The 26,833-nt window shown below is 53.4% G+C and overlaps 3 protein-coding genes across 9 annotated transcripts in view; 2 read left to right on the forward strand and 1 right to left on the reverse strand.

Annotated features, from left to right (window-relative positions):
• Positions 1–1,174: 1,174 nt before the first annotated feature.
• CARD9 (caspase recruitment domain family member 9) lies at positions 1,175–7,149 on the forward strand. Of its 5 annotated transcripts, none has more exons than XM_085556253.1 (12): positions 1,175–1,496; positions 1,840–1,977; positions 2,322–2,647; positions 3,037–3,216; positions 3,383–3,532; positions 3,793–3,921; positions 4,022–4,213; positions 4,735–4,776; positions 5,329–5,374; positions 6,013–6,083; positions 6,582–6,670; positions 6,839–7,149. In XM_085556253.1, the coding sequence occupies exons 1-12, from the start codon at positions 1,313–1,315 to the stop codon at positions 6,933–6,935; spliced, it is 1,644 nt and encodes a 547-aa protein (XP_085412379.1). In that variant the 5' UTR covers positions 1,175–1,312; the 3' UTR covers positions 6,936–7,149. The 5 variants fall into 5 exon arrangements, 4 of the variants coding, with proteins under 4 accessions (XP_085412379.1, XP_085412381.1, XP_085412380.1 ...); XM_085556255.1 differs by having other exon boundaries at positions 6,582–6,658; XM_085556254.1 differs by having other exon boundaries at positions 3,796–3,921.
• A 52-nt stretch (positions 7,150–7,201) lies between these two features.
• On the forward strand, positions 7,202–8,943 carry DNLZ (DNL-type zinc finger). The gene is made up of 3 exons (XM_021543770.4): positions 7,202–7,531; positions 7,892–8,031; positions 8,611–8,943. The coding sequence occupies exons 1-3, from the start codon at positions 7,217–7,219 to the stop codon at positions 8,774–8,776; spliced, it is 621 nt and encodes a 206-aa protein (XP_021399445.3). The 5' UTR covers positions 7,202–7,216; the 3' UTR covers positions 8,777–8,943.
• Positions 8,944–11,899: 2,956 nt separating this feature from the next.
• Positions 11,900–26,833, reverse strand: part of GPSM1 (G protein signaling modulator 1) — a 63,952-nt gene continuing 49,018 nt past the window's right edge. For all 3 annotated transcript variants that reach the window (XM_085556251.1, XM_077787915.2, XM_085556252.1), the window contains exons 12-14: positions 16,277–16,436; positions 13,932–14,140; positions 11,900–13,837 (exon numbers count right to left, since the gene is read on the reverse strand). In XM_085556251.1, coding sequence (XP_085412377.1) covers positions 13,649–13,837; positions 13,932–14,140; positions 16,277–16,436 — 558 coding nt within the window. In that variant the 3' untranslated portion in view covers positions 11,900–13,648. The remainder of the gene's footprint in view (positions 13,838–13,931; positions 14,141–16,276; positions 16,437–26,833) is intronic.

The following is a 26,833-nucleotide window of genomic DNA, read 5'->3' on the forward strand; positions in this document are numbered from 1 at the left end:
GCATCTCTGCCCTACTCCTAATGATAACATGGAAAAACTCTCCATAAACTTAGAAAGCAGAACAAAGAGTGGAGTGGGAAGCTAACGGGAACATGTGTCACGCTGCCATGGCATCGGAGCCTCTGTGTTCTCCAGGCTTTTTTAAAGAACACTGAGTGAGTTCTGAGTTCAGCTCCAGGGCTGTGGGAAGGGGGGGAGGCAGGCTCAGGTCTTCTGGTGAAGCTCAGCATCATCACCATGGAATTATCAGCATTATCACCTAACCCAGCTGCTTGCTGGGCTGCTGCTCTATTGCTGCCATGGCCACAGCCTGTCATTTGGGAATCACGGGTGATGTTCTTCACTTTGCCAAGACTTGATTCCCTTTCCCTTTCTTGTCATAATTATGCTGGAAGCTTGAGGACATCCAAAATTAGAGGCATCAATATAGAAATCACCCTTTTCAGCTGAAGAGACTTCTGTCTAATTTGAGAGTGAGTTCTTGCTGCCACCTGTTTTCCTGGAGAAAGATGTTAACAGCTGGAAATCCTTTGAAGAGCCTCTTCTCATTCTGTGGCTTGTTTTGTCCCCTGCAGTCAGCTGCACACCTATGGCTGTGACTGTCATTCTTTTTAGTCTTTCTGACCACTGCACAAAGAAACTTTCTGGACCCCAGCAGGTCCTTCAGTGGGACAGATTAGAGAATAAAACCATAATTAAACTAAAATCACTGCCTATGTGTTGCTGCTGACTCATGATGCCACTACCATCTTTCTCCTCTCCCATCACCCATTCTGGCTTCTGCTTTTTTTATCTCTCTTTTTCTTTTCCTTCCCTTTCCTGTCTCAGAGTATAGCTGAGTAGTTTCCCCTTTTTTCTCAAACCAGTTTTGTTCCTGGAGTTATCTTTTCTCTAGTCAAAATACAGAGGGAGGCTGCACCCAAGGCAGGTTTTCTCCAAGCCAGGAGGAGAATCAAGGAAGCCTTTGTGACTGCAGAGGTGAAGGCTGGTGATACAGAATGGCTGATATTAGCAGGGAATAAAAGTTTATTTTACAGTTCTGAGGTAAAGTGTCAGCTCCTATGGGTGTTAGATTTGGTGTCTGTGTGGTCAGACAGAGCACAGGGATCTCACATGCTGGGAGGTGGAGAAGGAAGAGTGAACTGCTCGTAAAACAGCTAATTAGGACACTTCTGCATTCTCAGTCTTGACGTGCTTGGTTTCACCACCACTGCCACACTGCTCCGAGAGGCTCAGGGGCTGCTTGGTTGGTTTTTTGGTGTTTTTTTTCCACACAGGACAACGCTCCTCACTGATTCCCCTCACTGCTGACATGCTGGAAGAGGATAATGATGAGATCTGTTGGAATAACCTGGAGAACTTCCGTGTGAAGCTGATCTCAGTGATTGACCCTTCCCGGATCACCCCTTACCTGCGCCAGTGCAAAGTGCTCAGCCCTGATGATGAGGAGCAGGTTCTCAATGACCCCAGCCTGGTCATGCGCAAGCGGAAGGCAGGTGGGAGCACTTCAAATCCTTTTGTGGAGTTTCCAGGCCATTGGTGTGGGATTGTCTGGGGACTTAGACACTGGAAGGACTGCCCAGGGTGGTGCTGGTGTCACCCTCCCTGGAGGTGTTGAAACCAAGCCTGGATGTGGCGCTTGGTGCCACGGTCTTGTTGACAAGGTGGTTCAGTCATAGGATGGACTTGGTGATCCCAGAGGTCTTTTCCAACTTAATTTATTCTGTGAGTGGATCCCAGGGACTTTTGTATGTAGAGGAAGTGAAGCTAATTTTTTTATGTTACAAACAGATAAAGAGAGAAATAACTGAATAGAATATCCTGTTGCCATGATTTCAGGTGTTCTCCTGGACATTCTTCAGCGAACAGGACACAAGGGCTTTGAGGCATTTATGGAGAGTCTTGAGCTTTATTATCCCCAGCTGTATAAGAAAATAACTGGCAAAGAGCCCAGCAGGGTTTTCTCCATGATTATAGGTAATGTTTGTGTTCTCAACAACAGCTCTTCCTTTGGTGCTGCTGAGTGGAGTCAGGAGCATTCCCTGCCTTGCTCCATGTGTGCTTTGGAAGGATTGTGGGCAGAGCAGCCCTGGTATCACAGGTTGGACTGGGGAGGGAGGAAGCAGAAGGATGAATTCTTCCTTCTGCCTGTTGTGTCAGTGACTCTGTGGTGCAGGAAGGCACAGAGCAGAGGCACAGCGGGGATAATTTGATCACACATCAGCAGATTTGGCTGCAGTGATATGGAGGGATAAGCTGAGCTCTGTGTGTGCCTGGCAGCAGCCAGGATGGCAGAGAGTGACCCCCTGCCCCACAAACAGACACGGCTGGTGAGTCTGGCCTGAGCCAGGTGTTGATGAACGAGATCATGAAGCTGCAGAGCGCGGTGCAGGAGGAGCGGCGCAAGGCGCAGGAGCTCACGGTGTGGCTGCACTCCAAGGAGGACACGCTCAGGGAGATGTGGGTCAGGGACAGCCTCCTCCGCAAGCACCAGGAGCGGGCCCAGAGGATGAAGGAGGAGAGGGACAGCCTGAGCAAGGAGCTGCGCAAGTGCAAGGACGAGAACTACAGCCTGGCCCTGAGCTACGCCAAGCAGAGCGAGGAGAAGAGCGCGGCCCTCATGAAGAACAGGGACCTGCTGCTGGAGGTCAGTCAGTTTCTCCAGCTTTCCCCTTCTTACCTGACCCTGGAAGGCTGGGCTAGCACCTCGTCTTTGCCAAGGATGCTCTAGTCCAGCATAAACCACTGAACACCTTTAGGGTGTGTTGTTGTGGTCCCTAGCTCAGCCCTGTGGGCCCAAATTTTACCAGTTGTGCTGTGAATGATGACCAACCAGTCTTTACCACACTCAAGGCTGCTCTCACGAAGGCAGCACGGGAACCTGTAAGCACACAGGCAGGACTCTGCCCCCAGGGCACAAAACTTCCTGAGGAAAACAGCCGGGGAGAAACTTGCCCTGTATTTGGGGAATAGAGAACTGGTTTTGCAGGCCAGAACTTTCTCCTTTCGCCTGCTGAGCTCTGAACCTTGTCGTAGATTGATCAGCTGAAGCACAGCCTCATGAAGGCTGAGGATGATTGCAAGCTGGAGAGGAAGCACACGATGAAGCTGAAACACGCCATAGAGCAGCGCCCCAGCCACGAGGTGGTGTGGGAGATCCAGCAGGAGAAGGAGCTGCTCTTGGCCAAGAACCAGGAGCTGGAAAACACTCTCCAGGTTGGTGGGGAGGTTGAGTATGGGCTCAAGGGATTATTTGTAGCAGCCAGGGCAACAATGCTGCAGTGAAGATTGTGGGATCAGCTGTTGCCCAAGAGCCCTGAGGGGAGAGAACCGATATGAATTTAGATGGTGGCCCTGTCTCACTTCTTCCTTTGTCCTGCAGGTTGCCAGGGAGCAGAACTTGGAGAAGAGCCTCTCCAAGGAAACTCTGGAGAATGACTGCAGCCAGACCGTGGAAGAACGCCGGGAGCTGGTAAACACCATTTACAGCCTGCGCAAGGAGCTGCGCCGAGCCAAGGTGCTCCAGGACAAAGTAGGTGCTGCTGTTCAAGGCCCTGCTGAGGCTCACAGATCAGAAAGGCAGGTGGGGCACCTGCCTGTGGAGCAGAGCAGCTGCTCAGGAGCAATCCCTGCTGCTCCTGCTGTAGTATCTGTATTTCAGCACTCCCTGTGTGGCAGCTGACAGCTCAGACACCCCATGGAGCTCTGGCCAGAGCAATCTGTCCCCTCCCTGAGTGGGGACAGTCTGGCTCAGGCTCTGCCCACAAGCAGGTGCTTTTGACATTGTCTCAGCAGTTTGCAGAGGAAAAAGAGATGCTGGAGCTACAGTGCACATCTCTGAGGAAGGACTCCCAGATGTACAAAAAACGGATTGAAGCTGTCCTGCAGCAGATGGAGGAAGTGGCTTTGGAGAGAGACCAGGTGATAAAATATTCCTCACTGCTTCTCACTGCTTTTTGGGCAGACAGTGGCAGCCTGTCTGTGCTGTTGTGTGAATGCCCTGTGTTGTCCCTCTGCACAGGCTCTCCAGACCCGAGAGCAGTTCCACATGCAGTACTGCAAGAACCTTCTGGAGAGAGACGCCTACCGCAAGCAGATCCGGGAGCTGGGGGAGAGATGTGACGAGATGCAGCTGCAGCTCTTCCAGAAGGAGAGCCAGCTCCTGGCCACTGAGGCCAAGCTGAAAAGGCTGCAGCTGGAGCTGCCCACACTGGTATAACTCTCCTTCCCTTGATGGATTGGGAAGCTGAGGATGGGGTCACACTGTGGCTGTTCCCAGGCCTCTGCACCTGAGCAGCTCCAGCTCAGCAGGCAGTGAACACCTGACTCAGCTGCTTTCAAAATTAATTAAAACCATTGCCATGCAAATGCTGAGTTTAGAAAATGAAAGATGTGGTGGTCTCTGTGACCTCACCCTGGTTTCGGGCATAGAAAAGCTGGACAGATGGAAGCTCAGGCCACCTGTGTTTGTGTTTGGAGCATTTCCAAAGGTGGTGAGGGGTTCTTCAACCAAAGAATGCTTCTATTTAGAGACGGTGTGATCCATTTGGATGAAATGGATGAAAGTTTTCTGGAACTAAATCAGACATATTTTAATTAATATGGCATCATGTGTACTTTCTTGAGTGGCCAGACATGAGTGTGGGAGTTCTGTGTTTTCTTGAGCTCTAAGACTCCTGTGTGTTCCCTTCCTTGCTTATGAGGAATGATTAATCTATACTGGTTTTGTTTCAGACCTCTGACCTGGATGACTCCTCTTCTAGAGATTCCCAGGAAGTGAGTAGGGTTCCTTGTTTACCTTTCACTTTTTTTCTGGGATGGTTTCATGTCCCTCACCTGTGCTCAGCTCCCCAAGTATCAGCAGTTTTCAATGGCTCAGGCTCATTTCAGTCAAAAAGTCCAGAGGCAGCAAGACAGTGAGAGAATCTCCCTGTGTCTTGAGGTTCTAAGTGTAGGAACACAGTTATAGCATTAGTTAGCAAAATTTGTTGAGTCTAAGCAAACCAAGGGAATTTAATTATTTTTCAATTCCTTTTAATTGTCTCTCTTATGTGAGAACAGGCAAAAGTAAGTCTTACTCTGGAGCCATCTGTAGTAAAGAGTTTCACTTAGTTCATAACTTCAGTGAGGGAGTGATTATCACATTGTCTGGAGGCCAAAAGTGTAAATGAGGCCAAAGGAAGCTGGATCTACTCATGGAGGAAAAATCCATGAGCAAATCTCTAACTCCTGGCTCCATCTGCTGCTGGCAGCAACAGGGAGAGGTTGGTTCTAGCATGTCCTGGGTTTTATATTCCTGATGTTCTTGCTCTGTTTTCTGTCCCACAGCTTGTTCTTCATGTTCACCTGGATGAAGATACACAGGCAGCTAAAAGTAAGGGGAAAACACTGAGTAGAGCTCTGGAGAGGGATGGTTCACTCTGTTTTGCTCTCCTGGAAGATCTAAATCTGAATTTTTCATTCATTGTGATGGGAGATTTTTCACTAAAACTAAACAGCACTGATCCAAAAAGGCTATTATTATTATTATACCTTGTTCAGTTCAAAAATATATATTGTAACACCTGGTCACTACAGAAGGAGTTTCACCAAAATAGGGTCTGGTATGAAGTGCCATGATATTCACAACTTGGGGAGCAGGGACAAATGATGGGTAAAATAATGATTAGCACGTTTCTCACAGTGGTCTTTGACACAAATATTATTTTAATGCAATGAGCAGAGGAGCTGCTTGGCAAAGGTTTGTTTATTGGAAGTGGAAAGCTCTGTCTCTTTCTGAGTGTGGTGGGGAACTCCACCATCCTGGGCAAGATTCAGGGCTCCGTTAAAATGAGAAGTGACTTGTGATTGATGACAGGATGGAGTTCTGAGTGCTTTGGGCTTGGTTTCAGTTCTGCTGTGGACTCTGTGCACTTACATCACAGCTCTTCTGCTGGAAGAACTGCTGGAGGGAGAAGTTACTTCACAATGGAAACTCTGACTAAAGCTGTGATTTTTTTTTTAACCTTTCAGAAGATTGCCTGGAAGTACAAAACCAGGAACTCAGCCCTCGAGAGAGCCATCTGCCCCCAAAATCACCAAATGTAAGAGAATCTTTGTGGCCTCTTCTTTACTATGACTGGGGTTTGTGATTAATATTCTCATTAATGATGGTTTTACCAGCTTGGGGAAGCACATCAGCAGCTCCTGCTTTTCCAAACTGAGCACTTAGTGCAGAATCCACCCTCCAAAAAGGGTGAGCTCTGAACAGCAAAACATTTAAAGTTGACATCTCTCCATCTGTGTATAAAAACTTCTTCTAATTACTTTCTGCCTTTCCTCTCTGGGTGGGGATGTTTTCTAGTGTGAGTACTGCAGAATTACTGTTGGTGCAGAAAACAGACTCCCAGAATTACAGATGTTGAGGGAATAAATGTAGTAAAACTGTGAAACAGCAGCATTACCATCTTGAACACACAGTAAAGAACCTGCTGGTACTTGACTCTGCAGATGCGGGGAGCAAGCTGGTGTTAAACAGTGATCTGATCAAGAATGAATTAATATGTTTTTAGGGTGTTTTGTTTTTTTTTTTCCATTTCAAGGAGTGTGCCTTGGCCAACGAGGAACTGGCAGAAAAAGAGAGGAGGAGGATGAAGGACTGCTTTGAGCGTTACCGAAGGTCTGGGCTGCAGTAAGCAGGGCGAACCTGGAAATATCCATTTTTTCCTTTCCTGTCCCCAAGCTTGATTCACCAAGGGCATAAAATGAACCACAGCGGGGACTGATAAATACTAAGAGTACGAAACGCTTGTTTGCAGAAAACACCTTCTGAAAGTTGTGTGCCGGGTGTTTTTTGCAGAAAAAGAGCGATGAGAAGGGCGCCCAAAGGCCGGCACCACGAGGCGGACTGGGAGAACACCTCTGGCAGCGACAACACCGACACCGAGGGCTCCTGAGAGAGGGACAGCACCGAGGTCCCCCGAAAGGGACAGCAAAGGCTCCTCGGGAGCCGCTCTCTGAGGGGAACACCAGCTTCTGTGGGGCGCCTGTGCCTCACAGCACGCTGTTCACATTCTAAAACCATGCAAACACCCATGTATGAAAAGCGCTGCAGCGACGCTCTTCTGTGTCTCTGACGCCCCCCTCGGTCAATAAACAGGTTTAAACACCTGCGTGTGACACAGGGCTGAACTAATGGTTAATTACGGGTTAATGAAGGGCTCTGCCCCACTCCTCCATGGCCGCCGCCCGCACCCAACATGGCCGCCGGCACCTCAGGGCGCGGCGCGCGCGCATGCGCGGTGCCATGCTGAGGGCGCTGCTGAGGGCGCCGCCGCCATGGCGGCCCCGCCGCCCTCCGCCCGGCCTGAGGGGCACGGCCCGCACCGCCCCGGCACCTCCCTGCGGGGCTGTTCGCCCGGCCCGCACCGCCCCGGCACCTCCCTGCCCTGCCCGCACCGCCCCGGGACTGCGCTGGTGCCCGGCCCGCCCGCTCTGCACCGCCCCGGGGCCGCCGCCGGCCACGCACTATCGCCTGGTGTACACCTGCAAGGTGAGCGTGGACGGGAGGCTCCTGGTTGTAGCTTTAAACTTGCAAAGGTTAATTCAGAGTGGAAAAGCCCTCTGGAGGTTTCAAGTCCAAGCGCCGTGTTGGGGAAGGATGTTCTTCGGGGTTTTGTGGGTATCTCCGAGGGTGGAGGTGGCACAGCATCTATGAGCCTCCTCCTTAGGCAGCCACGGAAAGCTGTAAAACCTCAGCCTTTGTGAACTCACGACATCCTAACATGATGGAGCTGACTTGGGATAGTTAGAGGTGAAGGAGGGAAGACGCTTTTAATGTCAAAGGTATTTTTGTCTTAAAAGTCCCAGGAGTTACAGTTACCCTGCTCATAGAATCCACTTTGTTCTCCAGGTGTGCCAGACGCGTTCAGCCAAATCCATCTCTAAGGCCGCCTACCACCGAGGGGTGGTGATCGTGACATGTCCCGGCTGCGGGAACCACCACATCATCGCCGACAACCTGGGCTGGTTCTCCGACCTGCAGGGAAAGAGGTGAGTAGTGTGCCAGCAGCATCCTCCTCACGCCCTGCTCCCACCGCAGCTTCCTGAGCTGATCCCTTCTTTCAGAGATGTCTCTTTCTTTTTTTCAAATGTGGCTCATACTAAAAGTTTCATCCAGTTCATTAAAACACACAGACTCTGTTTTCGGTCATTATAATTTGACTGTTGCTGTCTAGGAGCCATATAAATTGGTGTGAAGCTGCAGCAGAAGCTGTGGGATACACAGGGATCCTTAGTGGTGCCAGCAGGTGATTTGCTGTTCCCCTCAGGCTTTATCGCTTCACTGCTGGGTTTCCTTGGATGTTTCAAGTGTGTAGATTGATCTGCTGTGGAATTCCAGTGATTTCTAACTTCTCGAGATACCTGTAAAAGCTTCTGTTTAGCTGTAATTGCTGAATCATTGATCCTAGTGGATGAAAGTATTCCCAAAAGGTTTGGGTGGTTTTACGTGGTTAATTTTGGGTGGTTTTCCTGGTGCTGTGGATCCCTGCATGGTTTCAGTGCTGAGTGCACTGAGCCTGGGTGTGCCTTTGCTATGGTGTCAGTGCTGGTTCTCAATTCGCTGTCCAGGAACATCGAGGAGATCCTGGCAGCCAGAGGGGAGAAGGTGACACGTGTGGCTGGTGAGGAAGCCCTGGAGCTGCTGCTGGAGAGCTCGGCAGAGCCCCAAGGCCAGCTGGCAGAGGGGGACGACGGGGAAGCCCCCAAAGATCCTGGCAGCAAGGGACACGCCTGACACGAGGGACTGTGGCCTGTGGGACAGATGTGACACGTGAGATTGTGGCCTGTTGGACAGACCTGCCACCTGGGATTTGGGACATTCTGCTTGGGCAAGAGACTCTTCACCTTCATTCCCTGATTTCAACTGTCTGTATCTAAAATAAACTCGGGTGTTGGGTTTTCTCTAGTGTGTGTCTTTGCCTTTGATCAAGCTGATGTCTTTATAGAGATGGTGTTGCTATTTTTCCTGGTACTTGTTTTGCTGACTTTCAGGCAATTTTCAGTGCCCCAGCAATGTTCCATGCCTGGCTTTGTTCCCTGCTGAGAAAGCAGACAGAAATTGTCAGTCTATGTGTGTTTGACCTAGTGAGCTGCAGCTGGAGGTTTTAGGGATGCTCAAGTGTGACAAATCAGGAGAGGGGACAATTGATACCACCTGAAGAGATGGGTCCCAGAATTCTAAAGCCAAAATGACCCTCCAGAATGGTTTTACAACTCCTTGTTAGTGAGGGGGAGCGTGGGTGTGAAGGCAAAATTACTAGTGGTGGAACATGGTGGAGAGAACTAGAGGACCCAGAAAGTTGTCTTGGCAGATATTGAGGGGCTTACTAGTGCTACTGCAGTATGTTAAGATTAGTTAGAAATGTAAAAAGAAATAAATGACAGATGTGGGAGTTTGTCAGCATGCAGCTCTGGGGTAGTGGTGGATCAGGCACGGAGATGATCATGTTGTGCTTTGTTAGGGCCTGTTCCCTCTGCACAGTGGAATACCTGCTTTCTTAGGGTTTTGAGCTTGCAATCAATTCAGTTTGGACAAGCATTCTGGAGGATTCCAGTGCAATCTGCATGTCAGAGGAGGATATTCGGGATCTTGTGAATATCTCTTAAGGGTAGAGGTTCCACAACCTCTATGAATCCCCCTCATTGAGCCACAGAAAGCAGTAAAACATCTCTCAGCCTTTGTTACCTTGGGCTTAGCAAACCCATTTCTCTCAATCAAGCATCTCCAGCTGCTTGTGGTGCTTCATCAGCCACGGATTCAGTGAAGGCACTGCAGGCATTAATGAGTTTCCTTCCTCTGGAGTGTTCATAACAGTTTTATTTGTGTTGCATTGTAAGTGTTGGGTCAGAGCACCAGGAAAGTTGTCGTGTTCCTGTGGGTGTATCAGTGCAGAGTGATGAAACAGGGGCAGGAACTTCATCAGCCAGCTCGTGTGTGCTCAGACCCTGGTGAGATGCAGCTCCCCTGGAACAGCTGCTGGAGTGACCCAGGGTTGACAAACACGATCTTGCATCTCAGAACTGCTGTGTTCTCCCCCCGAGCTGGGCTGCTGGCACCTATTAGCACTGCTGGAAAAGTGTTTGTTTTATTACCTTTAATCTGAAAATCAGCATTCTGCTTCCATGGTGCTGGTGCCTTTGATGGGGTGGAACAGAGCAGCTGTTGCAGGATCTGTGTTGCCTTGGAAACAACTCATTTACAATCTGGCTTTTTTATAATGTTTTTCTTACCTTTCTTACCTGTTACTAGGTCCCAACTACAGGAAGGTGGTGCAAATTTTTGCTGTGTTATAGTGCAAAATGTAGCAAAACCTGTGTTGGCTGTTCCTAGATTTTAGTGTTCCCAGACTTTAGTTTTCCTTGTCCCAGTGCCCTCTGTCACCAGGTGCTCTTTGGGGGCAGGACAGAGACAGGTCCCGGTGCCCTGGGGCTGCCTCTGCAGCTCTGAGCAGGGTGGGTGGCAGTTCTTGCTGCTGCTCTGAACATTCAGTTCAACATCGGGGGAGGGAATTTGCACATAATACAAAAAGATTTGCTGCTAAGAGATTGCAGCTAAAAGAGATAATTTTTTTTTCCCTTTTGAAGCTGTTTTTTCTTAAAAATGTTGTGTCATGGGGCGGTGGGTTTGCTCTGGAAAGGGGACACGGGTAAGCGCACAGACTTGCTGTAGCCAAGGGCAGGGAGTGAGGAGAAGCAGCCTTTCTGCAGGCCTGACATCAGCCCTGTCCTGCGAGTGCTTCTGGGTGCTTGTGTACAGCTGGGTAGGAGAGGGCAGGATCTGGTGTTTCTGCTGGATTTTTAGGGTTCTGCGTGAAGAGGACCTGCCCTGCACACTGGGGACAGCGCTGCTGCCAGTAACTCACTGCACAGCAGCAGCAGCAGCTCACGGGCCGGCAATCCCGCGGCTCTCCAGCGGATGTCAGCAGCAGAGAGCTCATCCCGCCGTGGGAACGAGCCTGGCAGCCTGGGAGAGAGGATTCAGCACAGCAGCACCGCTGCAGCCTGCTCTGGACACTCAGTGCCCTCTGCTCACAGGAGCTCAGAAGGAGCCTGTGCTGCTCAGGATGGAGAGACAGGAGGTGAGACACCATCACTCTCTCCCAGGGATCACTGCTCCTGGGAATCTGAGCCTCTGCACACCTGAGGGCATGGTTCTGGGCCCAGGTCACACACAGGTGTCAGAACACCTGATGAGAACAAGCTGGTGGCTCTTTATTACTTTGATCAGGGCTGGCAGTGGCCAGCACAAATGAGCCCAGCTGTGATTTGGCTTTAGCCTCACAGGGCTCAGGATCCAAACTGCTGCTCCCAGGCTGCCTTCCAGCCCAGTCCAACAGCCTGCTCATGCCTGCTGTGCTGGAATGAGCTGCTGCTGCTGCTTTGTGTCTGCTCCAAGCGCCAGTGCCAGGGCTGTGCCCAGCACTCCCTGCCCCTGTCCCCTGGGGAACAACCCAGCTTTGGGCCAGGCGTCGGGGTGGCACCAAGACCAGGCAGAGCCTGAAAGGAACAGCTCAGCCTCTCCTCAGCCTTTTCCAGTGGCCTTTTCTCAGCCATGCAGAGCTGTTCTCTCTGCCCTGTCGTCCTGGAAACTTCTGGCAGGGAAGTCTCAGGGCTTTGTGCTTTCCCTCCACAGCCACATCCATGCTGGCAGGCAGGCAGAGCTGGGATGGTGGTGGCTACCACGAGACCCGTGTGCTCACAGAGTACAGAGATGTGGAGTTTGGTGCACAACACTTTCCTTAGCACAGGCAATGGTGTCTGTTACCAGAGCCCCCCTCCATTCACCCCCATCCCTATTCCAAAGGGCCAGGATTAGCCCTGCTGTCAGCCAGGAAATAATGGAAATGAGTATTTGCACTGAAGCTTAGACACAAATATTTATTAAGCACAATTCCCCCCACCCCTTCCCCTTGAGCTGTATTCATTTCTAATATATTAATCCATTTGGCAGATTATTTTTTAGAAAAAAAACCAAGTACCTGTGGGTTGGAAATTCCCCATTAAAATGACATTAGCAAATGCACATGTAAAAAATAAATAAGCTCATACATTCAAGTATATGGCAAATAATACCTTAATAATACCTCTGAAAGCTTAATGGTCAGGTTCCAGTTCACCACCTGCCTAAGAGCTGCACAGGCCTGAGCCTGCAGCTGGTCAGGTCATCATCATGAATGTTTTTCTCTTCTACAAATGTCAGCTTGGCTGGTAGGTAGGGGATGAGCAGCTCCTCCTCTCCAGAGCTCTGCCCAACCCCAGGAGGGAGGCCCAGGCTCGGCCAAGCAGCAGGTGAGTGCTCCCAGGTAGCAGGTAAACTGCAGCCACCGCTCCACATGGTCAGTGCAGGCAGGGTAAATGCCCATGAGCAGCATCACTGGTGGAAAAATAGCTCCCTGCTGGCTGGGGATGTTTCCATCAAACGCATTTGGAATCCAAAGTGCTGATTTATTCTCTGCAGGAGCGGCGCTGCTTCGGCACAGCTCGGCACTGGAGTTGCTGAAGTCCAGCATAGCCTCTGGTCAAGCAATGGAAAAATACTGCACCTCCTCAAGTCAGGTCCCTGCTCCCCTCCAGCTTTTCCAGCTGGTCCAAAAGGGGAAGAAATGACAGTAAATGTGAGTTCCCTGCCAGCCCGCCAGGCTGGGGCTCTCCTGAGGCTCCAGGGGCTGGAGACAGGGGGACACAACCAGAGAGCCTCACTGGGAGCAGCTCAGTGCTGCCCTGGGGAGAAACAGGAGGAGGGAAGGGCCACTGGCCCGAGCTGCTCTTGGACACAGAAGGAAGGAGGGATGAGCCATGGGCAGAAAGCTTTTCTGGCTGTTGAAGCAGGGCCCTGTCACACACAGGTTCTGTCTTGGACACCTCACATCGGCTCAGTGGCACCAGGAGCTGTCCCTGTTTGCCGTGGGCTGAAAACTCAGGCAGAGACCTCTTTCCTCCTTCCCCCTGCCAAGGGGCTGCAGAGGACTCCAGAGGTAACAAATCCCACTAAAGCTTAGGGTCAGTGAGGCTTTTCCCCTGCTCAGGAGGTCCTGCAGGGCTGCAGCTGCAAGCAGAGAATGTCCAGGGCTCTCCTTAGAGTCCTCAGCAAACCTAAAATACACTCAGGTGTGTGGGACCACGATGCAGCTGGGATGGATAAAGTTTAAATGAGTTGGGCTCTTTTTCTCCTGCAGAAGGAATAAAGCTGAACAAGATATTCCAGAGAAGAATCCAGAACCATTGGTGTAAGGGAAAACAGGAGGACTACAAAATGGAAAAGGTGTTCTTCCCTTTCCCTGCTTAAATAAAAGTGTTGTGGAAATAAAAGAAATCAAGGATGGAGTTAGCTACCCCCTGTGGGCTCCTCCAAGTTCCTGGGGTTTTAGGTGATCAGTAAGGGGCTGCTAAAGTCTTCCAGGTGCTGTGCCCAGAGTTACAGTGGCCGAGTGTCCTAAAAAACACCCCTTATTTAAAAACTGTCCTCCATCCACTGGGCTCTCCCATAGGAACATGATGGAGGTGCAAGACTGGGAGCACAGGAGCACTCGGGTTTGAAACCACCTACTCTGTTCTTCCTTTTTAAAAAACAAAGCTGAATCAACCCCCCCAGACCAAAGCCCAGTTCTTAGCTGGAACCAGGCCTCTGCTGCTCCTCCTCGGCCTCCTCCTGGGCTGAGGCCAAATCCACACGCTGCTCGTCCATGCGTTTGGCCTGGACACGCTGGATGAGGCTGAAAAAGTCTTCATCAGGCATGGTGGGGCCACGGGGGATGGAGTCTGGGGGGGCACAGCGCTGGTCATCGATCCTGGAGGACTGCAGGGGAGAGAGGGGCGTTAGCATCAGCACAGGGCAGGGAGGAAGGGGCTGGAGCTGAGGTGTCAGAGCTCCCCCAGCCCTGTGCCCCTACCTGACACTTCATGAGCATGTTGAAGAACTCGTCCCCGGGCTCCTGGGCGTCTCCCTCCACACGCAGGTGACCCAGGTTGTTGTGGGTTATCCGCAGGCCGGGCAGGTTGCCCACGTTGGCACGTTGGTCATCCAGGCGCCTGCTCTGGGAGCTGGCGATGAGGTCGAAGAACTCCTCTGTCTGTGGAGATGCCATCAGGGTGGACTGTGCTGGGGGAGAGGAGCACAGGGCAGGGTCACCGCTCTGCCTGCCTGAGCTGCAGAGCCCAAATCCCTCCCCAAACTCCTCCCCAACCCACACAAACCCAGCAGGCAGCAGCAGGGGAATCGGGTACCTTGCTAAAGCAGAACCTCACACACACACCTTGCACAGCTGGGTCCCCTGCGGGGCTCCCTGCCTGTGCTTGGCCAGCTCCTGGAGGCCACCAAAGGTGCCACCTCAGCCCAGGAGATCCAGTGTCCCCGGGCTGAACCACTGCCTGTGTGTGATCCCTGCTGTTCCAGCACTGCTGCTTCCACTCCAGCTTCCAGCTGGACCACGAGGCACAGGCAGAGCTGGGCAATCGCAGGTGAGCACAGAGTTCCTGGTGGCCCCTGTGGCTGTGACAGGAACCCACACAGTCCCAAAAGCTGGGAACAACTGCAAATAGGCCATCAGCAAAGCCCTGGTCTGGCTGAGCCCCTCACCTGACAGCACCTTCCCAGGCCCCCCAGAAATCCGGGCTGTTTGCTCAAGGAGAGGCACTGCCGAGGCGAGTCCAGCTCTCATGGGCTGCAGGATCTGCATCAGCACAGAAACACTCCTGGGCTCTGCTGCTTCTCATCCCACAGAGCAGAGCCTGGGCTGTGCTGGTGCTGGGGGTCCCAGTCCAGAACCAGTACCTGTCACCTATCCACCACTGACCCTTTGGAAACCCCTCTGGGCAGCGCTCCCTGGAAAGAGCCTGTTGGCTGCTGCAGCTGCTGGGGAGGGAGAGGCTCCCAAACACACACTGCATTCAGGGACCAGCAAAGGCAAACTGAGAAATCCAGCCCAAGTGGTGTTACTTTCCCTGAGCACAAAGCACTGGAGCAGAGCCTGCTCTGAGCCTCCCGACACAAGTCCTTAGAGCCCCAGCTCATGGAGCTGCAGAAACACAAGAAAATCTCAGTGCTGACGCAGGGATGAGTTTCCTCCCCTTCAGCTCACAAAGAATCCTCAAAAATAACACGTCCGAAAGGCTCGGAGCCCAAATGAGCTTCACAGAATGTGGGGCTGCTCGTGCATTCTTTATAAAGCTCTGCATTTTCAGCCCCATCTCCTAAATTACACAGCTATTACAGCCAAATGCACTTGTGTGTCAGAAATGCATCTCTTGACAAAGCAACGCTCATTTCCACCTTATTTTTAGACAATAAATACCCTCTCACCTCACAGCCAACCTGCCTGCCTACCACAGCCTTGACCTTCTCTGCTGCAGCCCCTGCCCTGGCACACACTCCTTGTGCTGCGGCTCTGGGAGCGCTGTCAGGGGGCTCCTCTCCAGTTTGCACTTCACGTTCATTTGGAAACTGATGATGAACAAATCCATCAGCTTAAATAACTGGTTTGAACCCTTTGTGCTGGTGATTAAGCATGTGAGGGTGATCCGTGCATTTTAGAGCTTCTCCCCAGCTTTGGTTAAACAAAGGCCCTGAACACTGAAAAAGCCACAAAACCCAAGTGCAAACACAGCCCTGCCTTTCCTGCCCGATTTGTCAGGCGCCTTCCTCAATTTATCCCTGTCCTTCCTTGGGCTGAGCTGTGCTTCCCACTGTTTATCCATCCTCCTGGCTCCTCTGTCCTCACACAGCTCCTATCACCACCGCATCCAAGAGCAGTACAAAATCCAGAAGTTTTTCCTCCATGGCAACGCTATTACAAAAACTGACAATATTTTAACTTGGCTGAGAAAGCCTGACCCGGCCCCTGCACGTCCCAGACCCCAGCTTCTCACAAAGCTCCCTCAGCAATGACCACCATCCTCTTCCTCCTGGGTGTACTGGAAGTGGCACAAGTCCTTGTGCCAACCTCCTTGTTCAGAATCCAAGACCTAAAGACCCACACTAAAAAAATGCAAGCGTATTCTGCATTTCTCTCGCTAATTTACTCCCCAAACCTTAGCTCACATTCTCCAGCCTTTCCCTCAGCAACCATTTACATAAGAAGGAAAAAACATTAAATAATGGCCGAGATTGCCAAGGAACTGCTAAAGTTCAGAGAGCTGAGACTCGGGGAAAACATCACGGGATGCACAGCAAACCACAACGGCTGGGCAGGGCACGGGAGCAGCGTCACTCCCGCAGGAACGGGACTTGGGTGCTCACATATCCGCTCTGCCAGGGCGGGCACCCGCGTGGCAGCCGCCTCCGCAGCCTCCCCCGGGCACTCCTCCAGCGGGCAGCGCTGATCATCCATCCGGTTGCTCTGGAACTTGCTCAACAGGTCAAAGAAGCATTCCTCGTCCGAAGGGGTCCGGTTGATTTTCTGGGGAGAGAGAGGAGAGTCGGAGTCAGAGCAGCCCTGATGAGTCCCCGAGTCCGACGGCTCTGTCTGGCACAGCCTCAGGAACAGCCGTGCCCTCTCCTGCTCTGTGCAGGGGCTGGCGTGCCAAGCCCCACAGTCTGGAGCCTGCTGGGGTCTCTGCTCCTTGGTCCCTCTGATCCCAGAGGCTCCGGGCACTGCCACAGCCCAAACCTGGCCTGGATGAGCCTCGTCACAGCCACAGGAACCTGGAGGCTGAATGGGAAAGAAGGGAAAGGAGACAGCATTCACCCTGGCACTGCTCCCAGGGCAGCGTCTGGGCTGGACAGGGCTGGGCTCAGAGCAGAGTGAGGGCAACTGTGCAGCCACCCTGGCTGAAGTGCTGCCCTGTGCCCAGCCAGGGCTCAGCCCAAGCTCAGCCTTTGCTTTTTCCACCAGCTAAATCCAACCTTTCCAGGCCACTGCCCCTCACACCCCAACGCTTCCCCTCGGTGCCTGTCCCAGCACAGCACTTGCAGCAGTTACCCAGCTGAAAATGCCACAAAATTACAGATTTTCAGGACAACAGTTCTTGCACAAGAGCCCCAAATGAGCACCTTGCACTAGACAGGGATATATTTAAGTTGTGCTGCAGGAGGCTCGTGTTGGAGGCAGCCTCTCCAAGCCACTTCCAGCAGGGAGAGAGGCTGTGTGTCCTGATCTGGAGCAGACAGAGCAGCAGGAACCACAGATCCTTCCAAGGAGTCACTTGGAATGGGAAATAAAATTAGCCACTGATAAGAGGGGCATCTGCCAGGCTTGGGGATATTCCCTACACACCAAGCTGGTCCCACCAGTTACTGGGAGAAAAGCCACAACAGAAAGCAACCAAAACCTCTTAGAACTGCGTCTGTCTGAGCTATTTTCAAGCCAGATGCCAATCAGAGAATGGGCACGGGGTCCCTCCTGAGGGGCTCCACATTCCACCAGAGAGATGGAGAGGGCACAGCCAGTGGAGCAAGGGATTCCCTGGGCTGCTGGTGAAGCCGAGTCCCTCTCACAGCTCTGCTGGTGGCCACTCTGACCAGCTTGGGAGCCCTCCCAATCCCACCACACATGGTGCCACTCCCACCAGAGTTCTTCCCCATGGAGGGGCAGGCAAAGCCCTTCACGGGAGCTCTGCAGTGGGGAGAGACTTGTGCTGACAGGGTTAAAGCCACAAGTTGGATTGGGTAGATGAAGGAAAACAATTTTCCTGTATGCTAAGCGAAGCAGATGAGATGCACTCAGCTTCTATTTAGGGCAGCGTCAAAATTAGCAGCAGGCCAGAGAGGAACATTGGCAATGTGGGAGCTGATCAGGGAGGGGAAAAACCCCTCTCACCTCCTGCCTGCCACGTGCTGATCCACTGATGGAGCCACAGCTCCAGGGGACCCTCTGAACCACCAACAGTTGCACCTCGGAAATCAAAGCTGGCTCGGGCTTGAACTGAGGGTGAACTCCATCACTCACAGCTCTGCTATGTTGGGTTGTGTGACCCAAATTTCAGGGTAGAGGAGGAAACAGGCTCATTCACACCGAGCCTCCCTCCCGCTGTTCCACGACTGCATGGAGTAAACCAGAGCGGTCCTGGAGCCAGGGGGAAATTCCAGCTTGCAGGAGCAGCCTGGCAGTGCATGCCAGAGCTCCCCTCCACAGAGACCAGATCCCCCCAGCACATCCTGCAGAGACCCTGCAGTCTGGGGAGTCAGGATCCTGTTCCCAATGCACCTGGCAGGGAAAAGGATGCTCTGGGTCAGCAGGAAGAGCAGCCAGAGCATGGAGATGTGGGGCTGGGCTGGTTGTGTGCCTGGTACCTCCCAGTGGTACCCCAGGGGCAGGAGGTCAGTGCCCATGGGCCCTGTTAGTGCTGACAGGGCCGTGCCAACCCATGGGCAGCCCCAGGGCAGCACCTGCGGGCACCAGGCTCCCTCCAGCCAAACCCTGCCCCAGGCCTGAAGCTCTCTAATTAAAATGCCCAAATATGACAAGGCAGGGAGTGCTGGGCTCCTTCCCTGCCAGGCTGCTCCCAGCCCCGAGGCAGGAGCTGCGAGGGCAGATGGAGGTGTGATCACACCCTGGGGCTCACCATCTGCTCCCGAGCTGTGCTGCCCGGGGCTTGGCACAGCCAGGGTCAGGAGGCTTCCCGGGAGCCAGGGCATCCCTCGTGGGGCTGAGCAACAGCCCAGCCACAGCACAGCCACACAGCCACATCCCCAAATGGCTCCCAGGCACCAGCTCCGGTGTCCCGAGACCACTTCTCACCTCATGGCCTCATCCCTCATCCTCTGCCTCCAGCGCTGCAGCTGCCCAAATTCTGCCAACTGTCACCTTCCTGTGGCAGCCAGACGCTGTCACAAGGAGTAAAACCAACCCCATCTGCACGGGGCAGAGGGACCCGGGGGCTGCTGGCACTGCAGAGATCCCTCCAGGGCAGATTTGGCTGCAAACACACTTGTCCTTGGCACAGGCACAGGGACACTCCCACCTCTGCCCACACAGGGACAAGGACAAGTGTGGAGCCTCTGCTCCTGCTCCCTGACCTCAGGCAGGACAGGCATGGCACCATCCCAAGCAGATGTAGGTCCCACCCATGGGGGTCAGAGCTTTGTATGCATTTTCTGAGGGTGGCAGGGAGCACGACTCCCTCTCCTCACACAGGCCACTGGAAAGCATCCAGGCTTTTGCACACATTCCCTTTCTGGAGGAACAGGCTGTTTAACCTGCCTGGGTGGATTCAGGATGTGTAAAAGCACAGCCGAGGTGTTGGAAAGCAGCAGAAAGCAGCTGCCGAGTGTCACAAGTGCCTGCTCTGCCACTGTCCCCTCTCCCTGCAGGCTGGGACCACCAGCTCCTCAGGAGCCCCAAGCCACGCTCATCACACCCCGTGGAAAAGCACAAATCCACCCATTTTCCTCTCTGATAAACTCTCACACCACATAACACTTATCAGAGTTTTGGGATGAGAAGGTCCTGGGCTGCCCAGCTCTGCCCTAGAGGTGCAGGAGATGGAGCAGCATCTCCTCTGGAAATCCCTCAGTCTGGCCACTCCACATGTGCAGGTGAAGCCAAGGCTGGAGCGATCCCAAAACACAGCCAGAACTGACTCCTGTGCCTCACGCCCCTTGGCCATTTTCACTGGGATTCAGGAAAGCCATTAAACCAAGGCAGAAAGCCTCACTGCAAGAACCAAACCACCTCCCAGCCCCCAGCACCTGAAGCCTCAGCCCACAAACGCCCTGCAGGGCTTCCACCTTGGAGCCGCTGCCCAGAGGGACTCTGCAGAGAACCTTCCTCAGACAAATTCCCACTGCCGAGCCCCAGCCTGGGATCAGCACCCTGTCCCAATCTCTCTGTGACACCCAAGCGACCCAGACCCCCAGGCAGCCCCAGCTGTGCCCCCGCTACACCAACATCTGCTGCCAGAGATCCCTCAACCCAACGCTCTGGTGATGGCTTCTCCCGCAGCTTCCTGCAGCTCGGGATGCAGCTCTCCCCACAGCCCCATTCAGCCCCACCAAAGCCTGTCAGATCCGCTCTGGGACAGCTCCCCAGAGGTCCCCAAGGACCACAGCAGGTATTTCTGTGCTGGCCAAGTCATGGCACATCCCTCAGCGATTCCCAAACATGGGCGGAATGTCCCCTTCGGAGGGAACTTTATCCACCAAACCAAACAACAGACTCCCAAGAGCCACCCAAAGGGCCAAACCTTGTTCCTCTGTCAGACCAGCTTCTCCCACAGCTGCTGTCCCCAGGGCACTGACCTGCCTTTGGTTCCCCTCCTCTCCTCCAGGCTCAGCTTCTTGCAGACCTGACCCAATGCAGGATGGAGCAGTCAGGCTCAAGGGTCACTGGAGCCTTGTCCAGATCTCCCAGGGGACAGCTGGTTGGGACTGCAGGCAGGACCCAGGGGTGGATGGACCCTGGTGGGTCTGGTACAGCAGATCCAGCTCAGGAGCTGCTGCCTGCAGGAGTCTGGTGAGTGCCCAGGTCAGGGACGAGCGAGGATCCAGCAGCTGCCACTGTCACCCTCTCAGAGCGCGCTGCCTCGGCTTTTAAATGTGCCCACCACAACTCCACCTCATTTCAGGAAGGACACAACCTGGAGATGAGGTGACCTGACCACATCCCACAGTAAGAGAGCTGGGACAGGACCCAGCAATCAGTCCCCAGGACCAAGCTCTCCCCTGTGGACAGTCCTTGGAAGGCTGTGCCCTTGCCCAAGCAGGTGCTCACCTGCCCCAGGCCTGGCAGTTATCCATGCCCACACATCTGTGCCGACTGCCCTGCCCTATCTGCCTCTCCCCTGTGAACCACACATGTCACCACTCCTTACCTCTGCTCTTTTCAAGGCAGCCGACCTCAAAATCTCCAGGCAGGAGCAGGGTTGGTGCTGCTGGTACCCACCAGTGCCAGAGCACCTCATCCAGGGCTGTCTGTCAGTCCCCTGCACCCGGCTTTTCTTTATCCTGCACCACCTCACCCCGGAGAACTCACCGTGGGGGCTGCACCCCTGGCACTGCCACAGCCTCAAACCCCAAAAACGTCAGGCACTGAACTTCCCAACCTCACCTGGAGAAAGGCTCTGAGGGGGAGGTTTGCAGAGAGGCAAGGGGGGCTGGAGGAGAGGAGTGGAAGGAAATCCCTGCCTGAAATCCACAGCCTGCTTTACCAGGAGGTGAAGCGCACGAAGAATCGTTGCTGTGCTCCGGAGTGGGGCTGTCCCTGTCCCCAGCCAGCAGCTCCTCGGCTGGAATCCCCGCTCCTCTCAGCTCCGGAGGCAGCAGAGCTGTAAAACTCGCTTCTCTCGGCTCAGGGCAGAGTTCCCTTCCCGTGCCCACCCCTGGGCGCTGCTGACAGACACCCCGCGTCCCCCGGAGCACAGCCAGCCTCAGGGACCTCAGGGACCACCGCCACCCTCCGCCGTGACCCACGGCACACCCGGAGCCCCGCCGCAGCGATATCAACCACAAAAAGTTCCCAGCGGAGCTACCTGAAAACTTCAAACCCCGGAGCACCCGCGGCGCATCCCGGCCTGGGCGAACCCTCCGTGGCTCCGTATCCGCCTCCCCCTCCCGATGCTCCGGTCCAGAGGAAGGAGAAGGACTCGCCAAGAAGCCGCGGGTCCCGCACTGACCTCGGCTCCGGCTCTCACATGTCCGCGGGCAGCGGCGCTGGATGCTCGGGCTGCCCGGGGCTCTCCGCCCCGCCGAGGTTCGTGCCCGCCGATGCGGAGAGCGGCTCCGGTGACCCGCCGGGTGCCAGCCGAGGTTTAAAGCGCCAGCCTCCTCCCGGAGCCGCTCCGTGCCCCGGCACGATGGGGAGGGCTCCGGAGAACGCTCCTGCCTCCCTCACCTCGCTGCCACGATCCTCCCGTTATTAGATGATGCTCTTAAACACACAGTGCAGCTACGTGAATATTTAGCTTCCCTTCCACCTCCTCACCTCCCACCCGCCACGCTCACTTTTCCTTAAAAATAGATTTTGGGATCGATTCTCCCAAACTACATCTGCAAACACGCTCGGCTCCTCAGGGCACGGGCAGCACGGCAGCAGCACACGCTCGGTGCACACACAGACACACTCTGGTCGCTTGGATTTAAAGCACCAAAATACTGAAGGACCATTTTTAGCTCCTGATAGTCCTCCTGCTCCTCGTATTATTAGATATGTGTGGTTTTTTTGTCTTGCTGCAAAAGCCTAGGCTGCTCAGCCATAAGCATCTCTTGATTTAAATCTAACACTGCTCGACAGAGGGAAATTTCTAATTGCAACAGGGTTTTAAACAGAGAGAAAGATGGAAATGCCACGCAGCAGCCAAAGAGCTGTTCTTACCTCACGTTTGTGAAATGGGAATTACTGACAGAGAAATGGGGCACTGGGAAAGAAAATCACTTTTCTTAAGGGACAAAATGGGGACAGAGCCCCACTGGCACTCTTGGCTCTCTGCCCACACTTGTCCTTCATTCTCATTTTTCACTGTAAAAGTAGGAAATTGCTTTAACCTGAACAAAAAATGCAGCTTTGGGGAACTGCCCATGCTGTTCCACAACAGGAAATTCATTTCCAGGGGTCACACAGTAATTTCCAGAGAAAGATGGAAACTGTGTGGGACCAGAGATCAGGACTCGTGGCTTGGTCCCTGGCCCAGACTGAAGAGAAGGGCTGAGGGAGGGCAGGGCACAGCCACAGCTCCTGTGAGCTCAGTGCTGGTGCTGCAGCCCCGTTCCCACTGGGGCTGAGACCAGGGGATCCATGGACAGAGAGGGGCAGCAGGGAATGAACCAGGACCAGGACCCTGCCCCTGATCTGAAGAGCTGAGCCATCCCTGGAGAGCTCTGAAAGGGGAAATCTGCAGCTGGTATAGGGAGAAAGGCAGAAAAGGGGTATAAAAAAGGGGAGAGCCCACACACAGGAGGTCGGCGCTTGGAGCAACATGAGGAAATGACATTTTCCCTCTGAGTTGAGGATGCAGCAAAGAATAACGAGCGAGACATCTGTGATCTGCAGAGACACCACCTACAGCGTCAGGCTGGAGCTCAGGGAGCTGAGAGTGCCCTGGGCACACGTGTGCCCTGCCCTGTGCTGTGCCCAGCCCCTGGCACAGCCCATCCACACCCTGCCCAAGCCCAGGACGTGCACACGCTTCCCTTGGAGCATGAAATTATCACCCTCACTTGGACAGTTTTCAAAGATTTTTTTTTCCCCTTTAAACAACTCGCCCACTCATCCCTATAAGCGCCGGTGCTAAAAGCTGGTTCTGTTGTTAAGATTTCAAATAACTCGGGTTTTATTGTTCCAAACAAAATCAAAATAACTCACCCACGCTCCCTCCTTCCGAAATGCATGAAGTGCTGACCTGTTGGGACCGTGCCCTGCTGCCACACAGGGCTCAGGCACGGGGCTGTGGCTCACAGCAGGTGACAATATCATTTGTGATTGCATTTGGAAGGAGCCCCGGGGCTGTCTGGCTCAAGAGTTACTGACACTGCTGCTGCCTGCAGTGCTGATCTGTCTGGAAGCCACTGCCACCGTGACCACATGGGCCACTTTGTGCCACGGGCACATTAACACGGGATTCACGCTTTTGCCTCAGCTACACAACCACCTGTCCTGAAAGGTCAGTCCAGCCCTCACTGCTGGGGTCAGGGGGAAATTACTCCTGGTTTCTCTTCTGCATATCCAAACAATCATCTGCAGTTAATGCAGTAACTTTTCCACATGGATTTAGACAGCATTTACCATGCCAGGCTGGGCTTCCCTGGCACTATTTACACAAACACACCAGCCTGGATTTAGCACCTGGAGCTTGTTTCACTAACCAAGGACACCAGGTAGAAGCATTCTCACTCCTGCTCAGTCTCTGGAGAAGATGAGTGGCTACAGAGGTCAGAATGGCCCATCAAAAACCCAGGGGATCCCTTAAACACCAAAACTGGGAGTGCACCTGAACTACTGCTTGGAACAACTCGGGCTGGAGGTGGATGACAGCAGGCAGTAAATTTTTGGGGTGTGTAGCTCTCACCAGAGCTGTGGTACCTGGCTGTGCACACCAGCACACACCCAAAGCAGTAAAACTCAGGGTTTTGGCTACACCTCACTGCAGTGATTGACTCTGCATTTGGACAGGGGTGGAACCAGGACCGTGCTCAGCCGTGGAGTCTCAGCTGAGCAGCACTAATTTGCTAAACTGAAATAACTCCGTTGCTTGAAAGGGTCTAACCCATATTCCTGGTTAATTAGCACAAGGTTGATATCTAGAGCACTTTCTCCATCCACCTCCCCACTCCAAGCCCCACGGAGCAGGGCAGGTGATGGAGACAATCCAATGCTCCAGCTGCAGAGGTGCCCTGCTCTCCCCATCCCTTGCTCTCCCTGCACCTCACATTGGAACCTCCCGACAGTTTGCTTTGAAAACGCTCTGCAAAAAAAGCCTGCTCATCTCTGGATTGCCAAAATTGTGCTGCTTCCTTGAATCAGACTTTTATTGAGACACCTGCTTGCTCAGAGCACAGCGAGGTTTCAAGAAGGAGCTGAGCAGATGCAGCACCTTCCTCAGGGGTGGTGGGGATGGGGGAAGCTGGTTGTGGAGCTGTGCACACCCATCCACATCAGCACCCATAACACATCAGCCTGCACATAAACACCCCCTGCTCAGCACACGCCCAGATCTTAATTATTATTTACTCACAGCCCAGAAATGCCTGAAGGCCGCGTTCGAGATCAAGGCCTTGTTGTGCAAGGCACCCCACAAAACACGAAATCCTGGCCCTGCTGGGGCAGGGAGGGCTCCTGGGGCTGGTTCCTGTGGGTTTGCCACTGCAGCCATGCTCTGTCTGACCTGCTCAGGAGAGTTGAAACAGGCAAGACAAAAATCACACGCAAAGAAAGGAGCAGCTTCTCCTATCAGCCAAAAGCATCTCCTGCTCTGGGACCTGCAAAGGGCAGGATGAAACTACACCCTCCTTGGGGTTTGCTCCATGTGACAGAGCCCAGAGAACACTGGGATTCAAGTGGCTTTAGACACAGGCAAAAACATCCTCCTGGGACTTTCCTGCAGGTCCCAGGGGAGAGGCACCTCCTGCAGCCAGGCAGTGCCTGGCTCTGCCCTCCCAGACAGGGCTGCATCCACTGCTCTGCTCTGCACTGCAGGGAGCTGGAACTTCCCCTGTGGCACAAACAGCACGATCCAGGATGGAAAAGTTGGATCCATGGGATGGTTTGGGGCCCTGCTCTAATTGCACATCTCCCCTGGGGAGCCTCTCCAGCCATCCCTGCACTCAGAGCACCTCGCTGGGCTCAGCCCTGCCAGGGCTTCTGGGGCCACACAGGGATGGGGAAGGAGCCAGAGGCTCTGAAAAACCATTATTTGGGCTCTTTTAGATTAATTGGTGTTAACTGCCTAGGGAGGCTTAAAAATAGCACAGCTAATGTGGATGCTGAAGGTGAGATGTGAACAGAGGCCACATTAACCTGACACAGGCTGTGCCCAGCCTGCAGCCAGTGCCCAAACCAGGGACAGCTTCTGTCCAGCTGTCCAGGGACAGCTTCTGTCCAGCTGTCCAGGGACAGCTTCTGTCCAGCTGTCCAGGGACAGCTTCTGTCCAGCTGGGAATTGCTGCCTGCACCTCTCATTCTGCCCCCCTCAGCTGCCTTCACACCCATCTGGGGACAGGGGAACCTTCCTGCTGCCACGGCAGGTTTTATCAGGAGAGCTCCAGGAACCAGCCCTTAAACCCTCCTGGATTCATGGGTTCCTTCTCCTGCAGCAGCCATGGAGGACCCTCAGCCAGCTCCCAGGGAGCCTCAGCTTCCTGCACCCTAAGCAGAGATGCAAGGACAGCTCAGAGACACCCCAAAGCCTCTGCTCGTCCCAAGGCCACCCTAAATCCAGAGGAGAGGACTGCACTGATGGGACGGTGTCTATCCAAAAGCAGTGACTTAAGGAACAGCCTGAGGAGGTCACAGAACCCTCCTCTCCCTGCCCACAGACTCCAGGGATGGAGCTGCCTGGTGCCAGTGAAGGCAGCAGGGTGGCCTCTGGGCAGGATGCCCCAGTGGGGGTGATCTGGCCTCCCCAAAATGGGGCAATAACAGACAAAATGTGCCCCAATGCTCTGCTGTGCTTGTGTCCTCTGGGGGAGCCTCCAGCTCTGCTCAGCAGCTGAAAACAGCCCCAATCAAAGATAAGGTTCACACAGAGCTGCTCTGGTTATACAGCTCTGTCCTTCAGTGAAACCCTGAAAACATCACAGCAGCAGCACTTCCTGGTTTTCAATATAATTTACAGAAAGAGAAACACAACTTATTGGTACAAAAAAGGTTCTTTAGGTAGCCCCAGCAGGCACAGCCAGACCATGATCCCTTCCCAGCACAGGGACCTGCTGGATCCATCCATGCCAGACCCCACAGCCACAGCTGGGAGCTCAGGGATGGTTGTGCAAGAAAATCAAACACAGCCCCGAGTCACCAGAGGCCCCCTTGTCATCTGGTGTCACCCCAGCTCCAGGGATTTAAGCCCAGTTAGGCTGATTTACATCCAAAGAGAACCTGGGCTATGATATTTTTTAAGCTCTTCTGCCATGTGAAGTTTAATAAATGCCAGAGGCCAGAACTGTGAAGGTACAAAGTGCCCCAGGCACAGCAGAGACCCAAGAAAGGAATGAAAAGTTCCAGATTTTGAGAGAAATCAAACATTTGGAGGCTTATCGCTCTGGGTTTGGCTTCAATTCATCCTTTTTTTTTCTGTGCTGTTCTCTTTAAAGTGACAGTTTCTAGGAAATGGTGAGTGTAACATCTCTTTTACTGTCTCATCCCACTTGATGGCTGACAGTTTGCCGGGAGAAAAGGTTGTGCAAGGAGGAAAGCAGACCTCAATTACG

The sequence above is a fragment of the Lonchura striata genome, chromosome 17 (assembly GCF_050655825.1).
Source record: "Lonchura striata isolate lonStrDom1 chromosome 17, ASM5065582v1, whole genome shotgun sequence".
NCBI lineage: Eukaryota > Metazoa > Chordata > Aves > Passeriformes > Estrildidae > Lonchura > Lonchura striata.

What these genes read in the sequence shown, in the direction of transcription:
- CARD9 (XM_085556253.1), top strand. Translation starts at nt 1,313, where the DNA reads ATGCTGGAAGAGGATAATGATGAGATCTGTTGGAATAACCTGGAGAAC. An exon ending in ACAGGGACCTGCTGCTGGAG is followed by an intron (nt 2,648 to 3,036) that starts GTCAGTCAGTTT and finishes ACCTTGTCGTAG; the next exon opens with ATTGATCAGCTGAAGCACAG. An exon ending in CTTCTAGAGATTCCCAGGAA is followed by an intron (nt 4,777 to 5,328) that starts GTGAGTAGGGTT and finishes TCTGTCCCACAG; the next exon opens with CTTGTTCTTCATGTTCACCT.
- DNLZ (XM_021543770.4), top strand. Translation starts at nt 7,217, where the DNA reads ATGGCCGCCGCCCGCACCCAACATGGCCGCCGGCACCTCAGGGCGCGG. An exon ending in GCCTGGTGTACACCTGCAAG is followed by an intron (nt 7,532 to 7,891) that starts GTGAGCGTGGAC and finishes TTTGTTCTCCAG; the next exon opens with GTGTGCCAGACGCGTTCAGC. An exon ending in TCCGACCTGCAGGGAAAGAG is followed by an intron (nt 8,032 to 8,610) that starts GTGAGTAGTGTG and finishes TTCGCTGTCCAG; the next exon opens with GAACATCGAGGAGATCCTGG.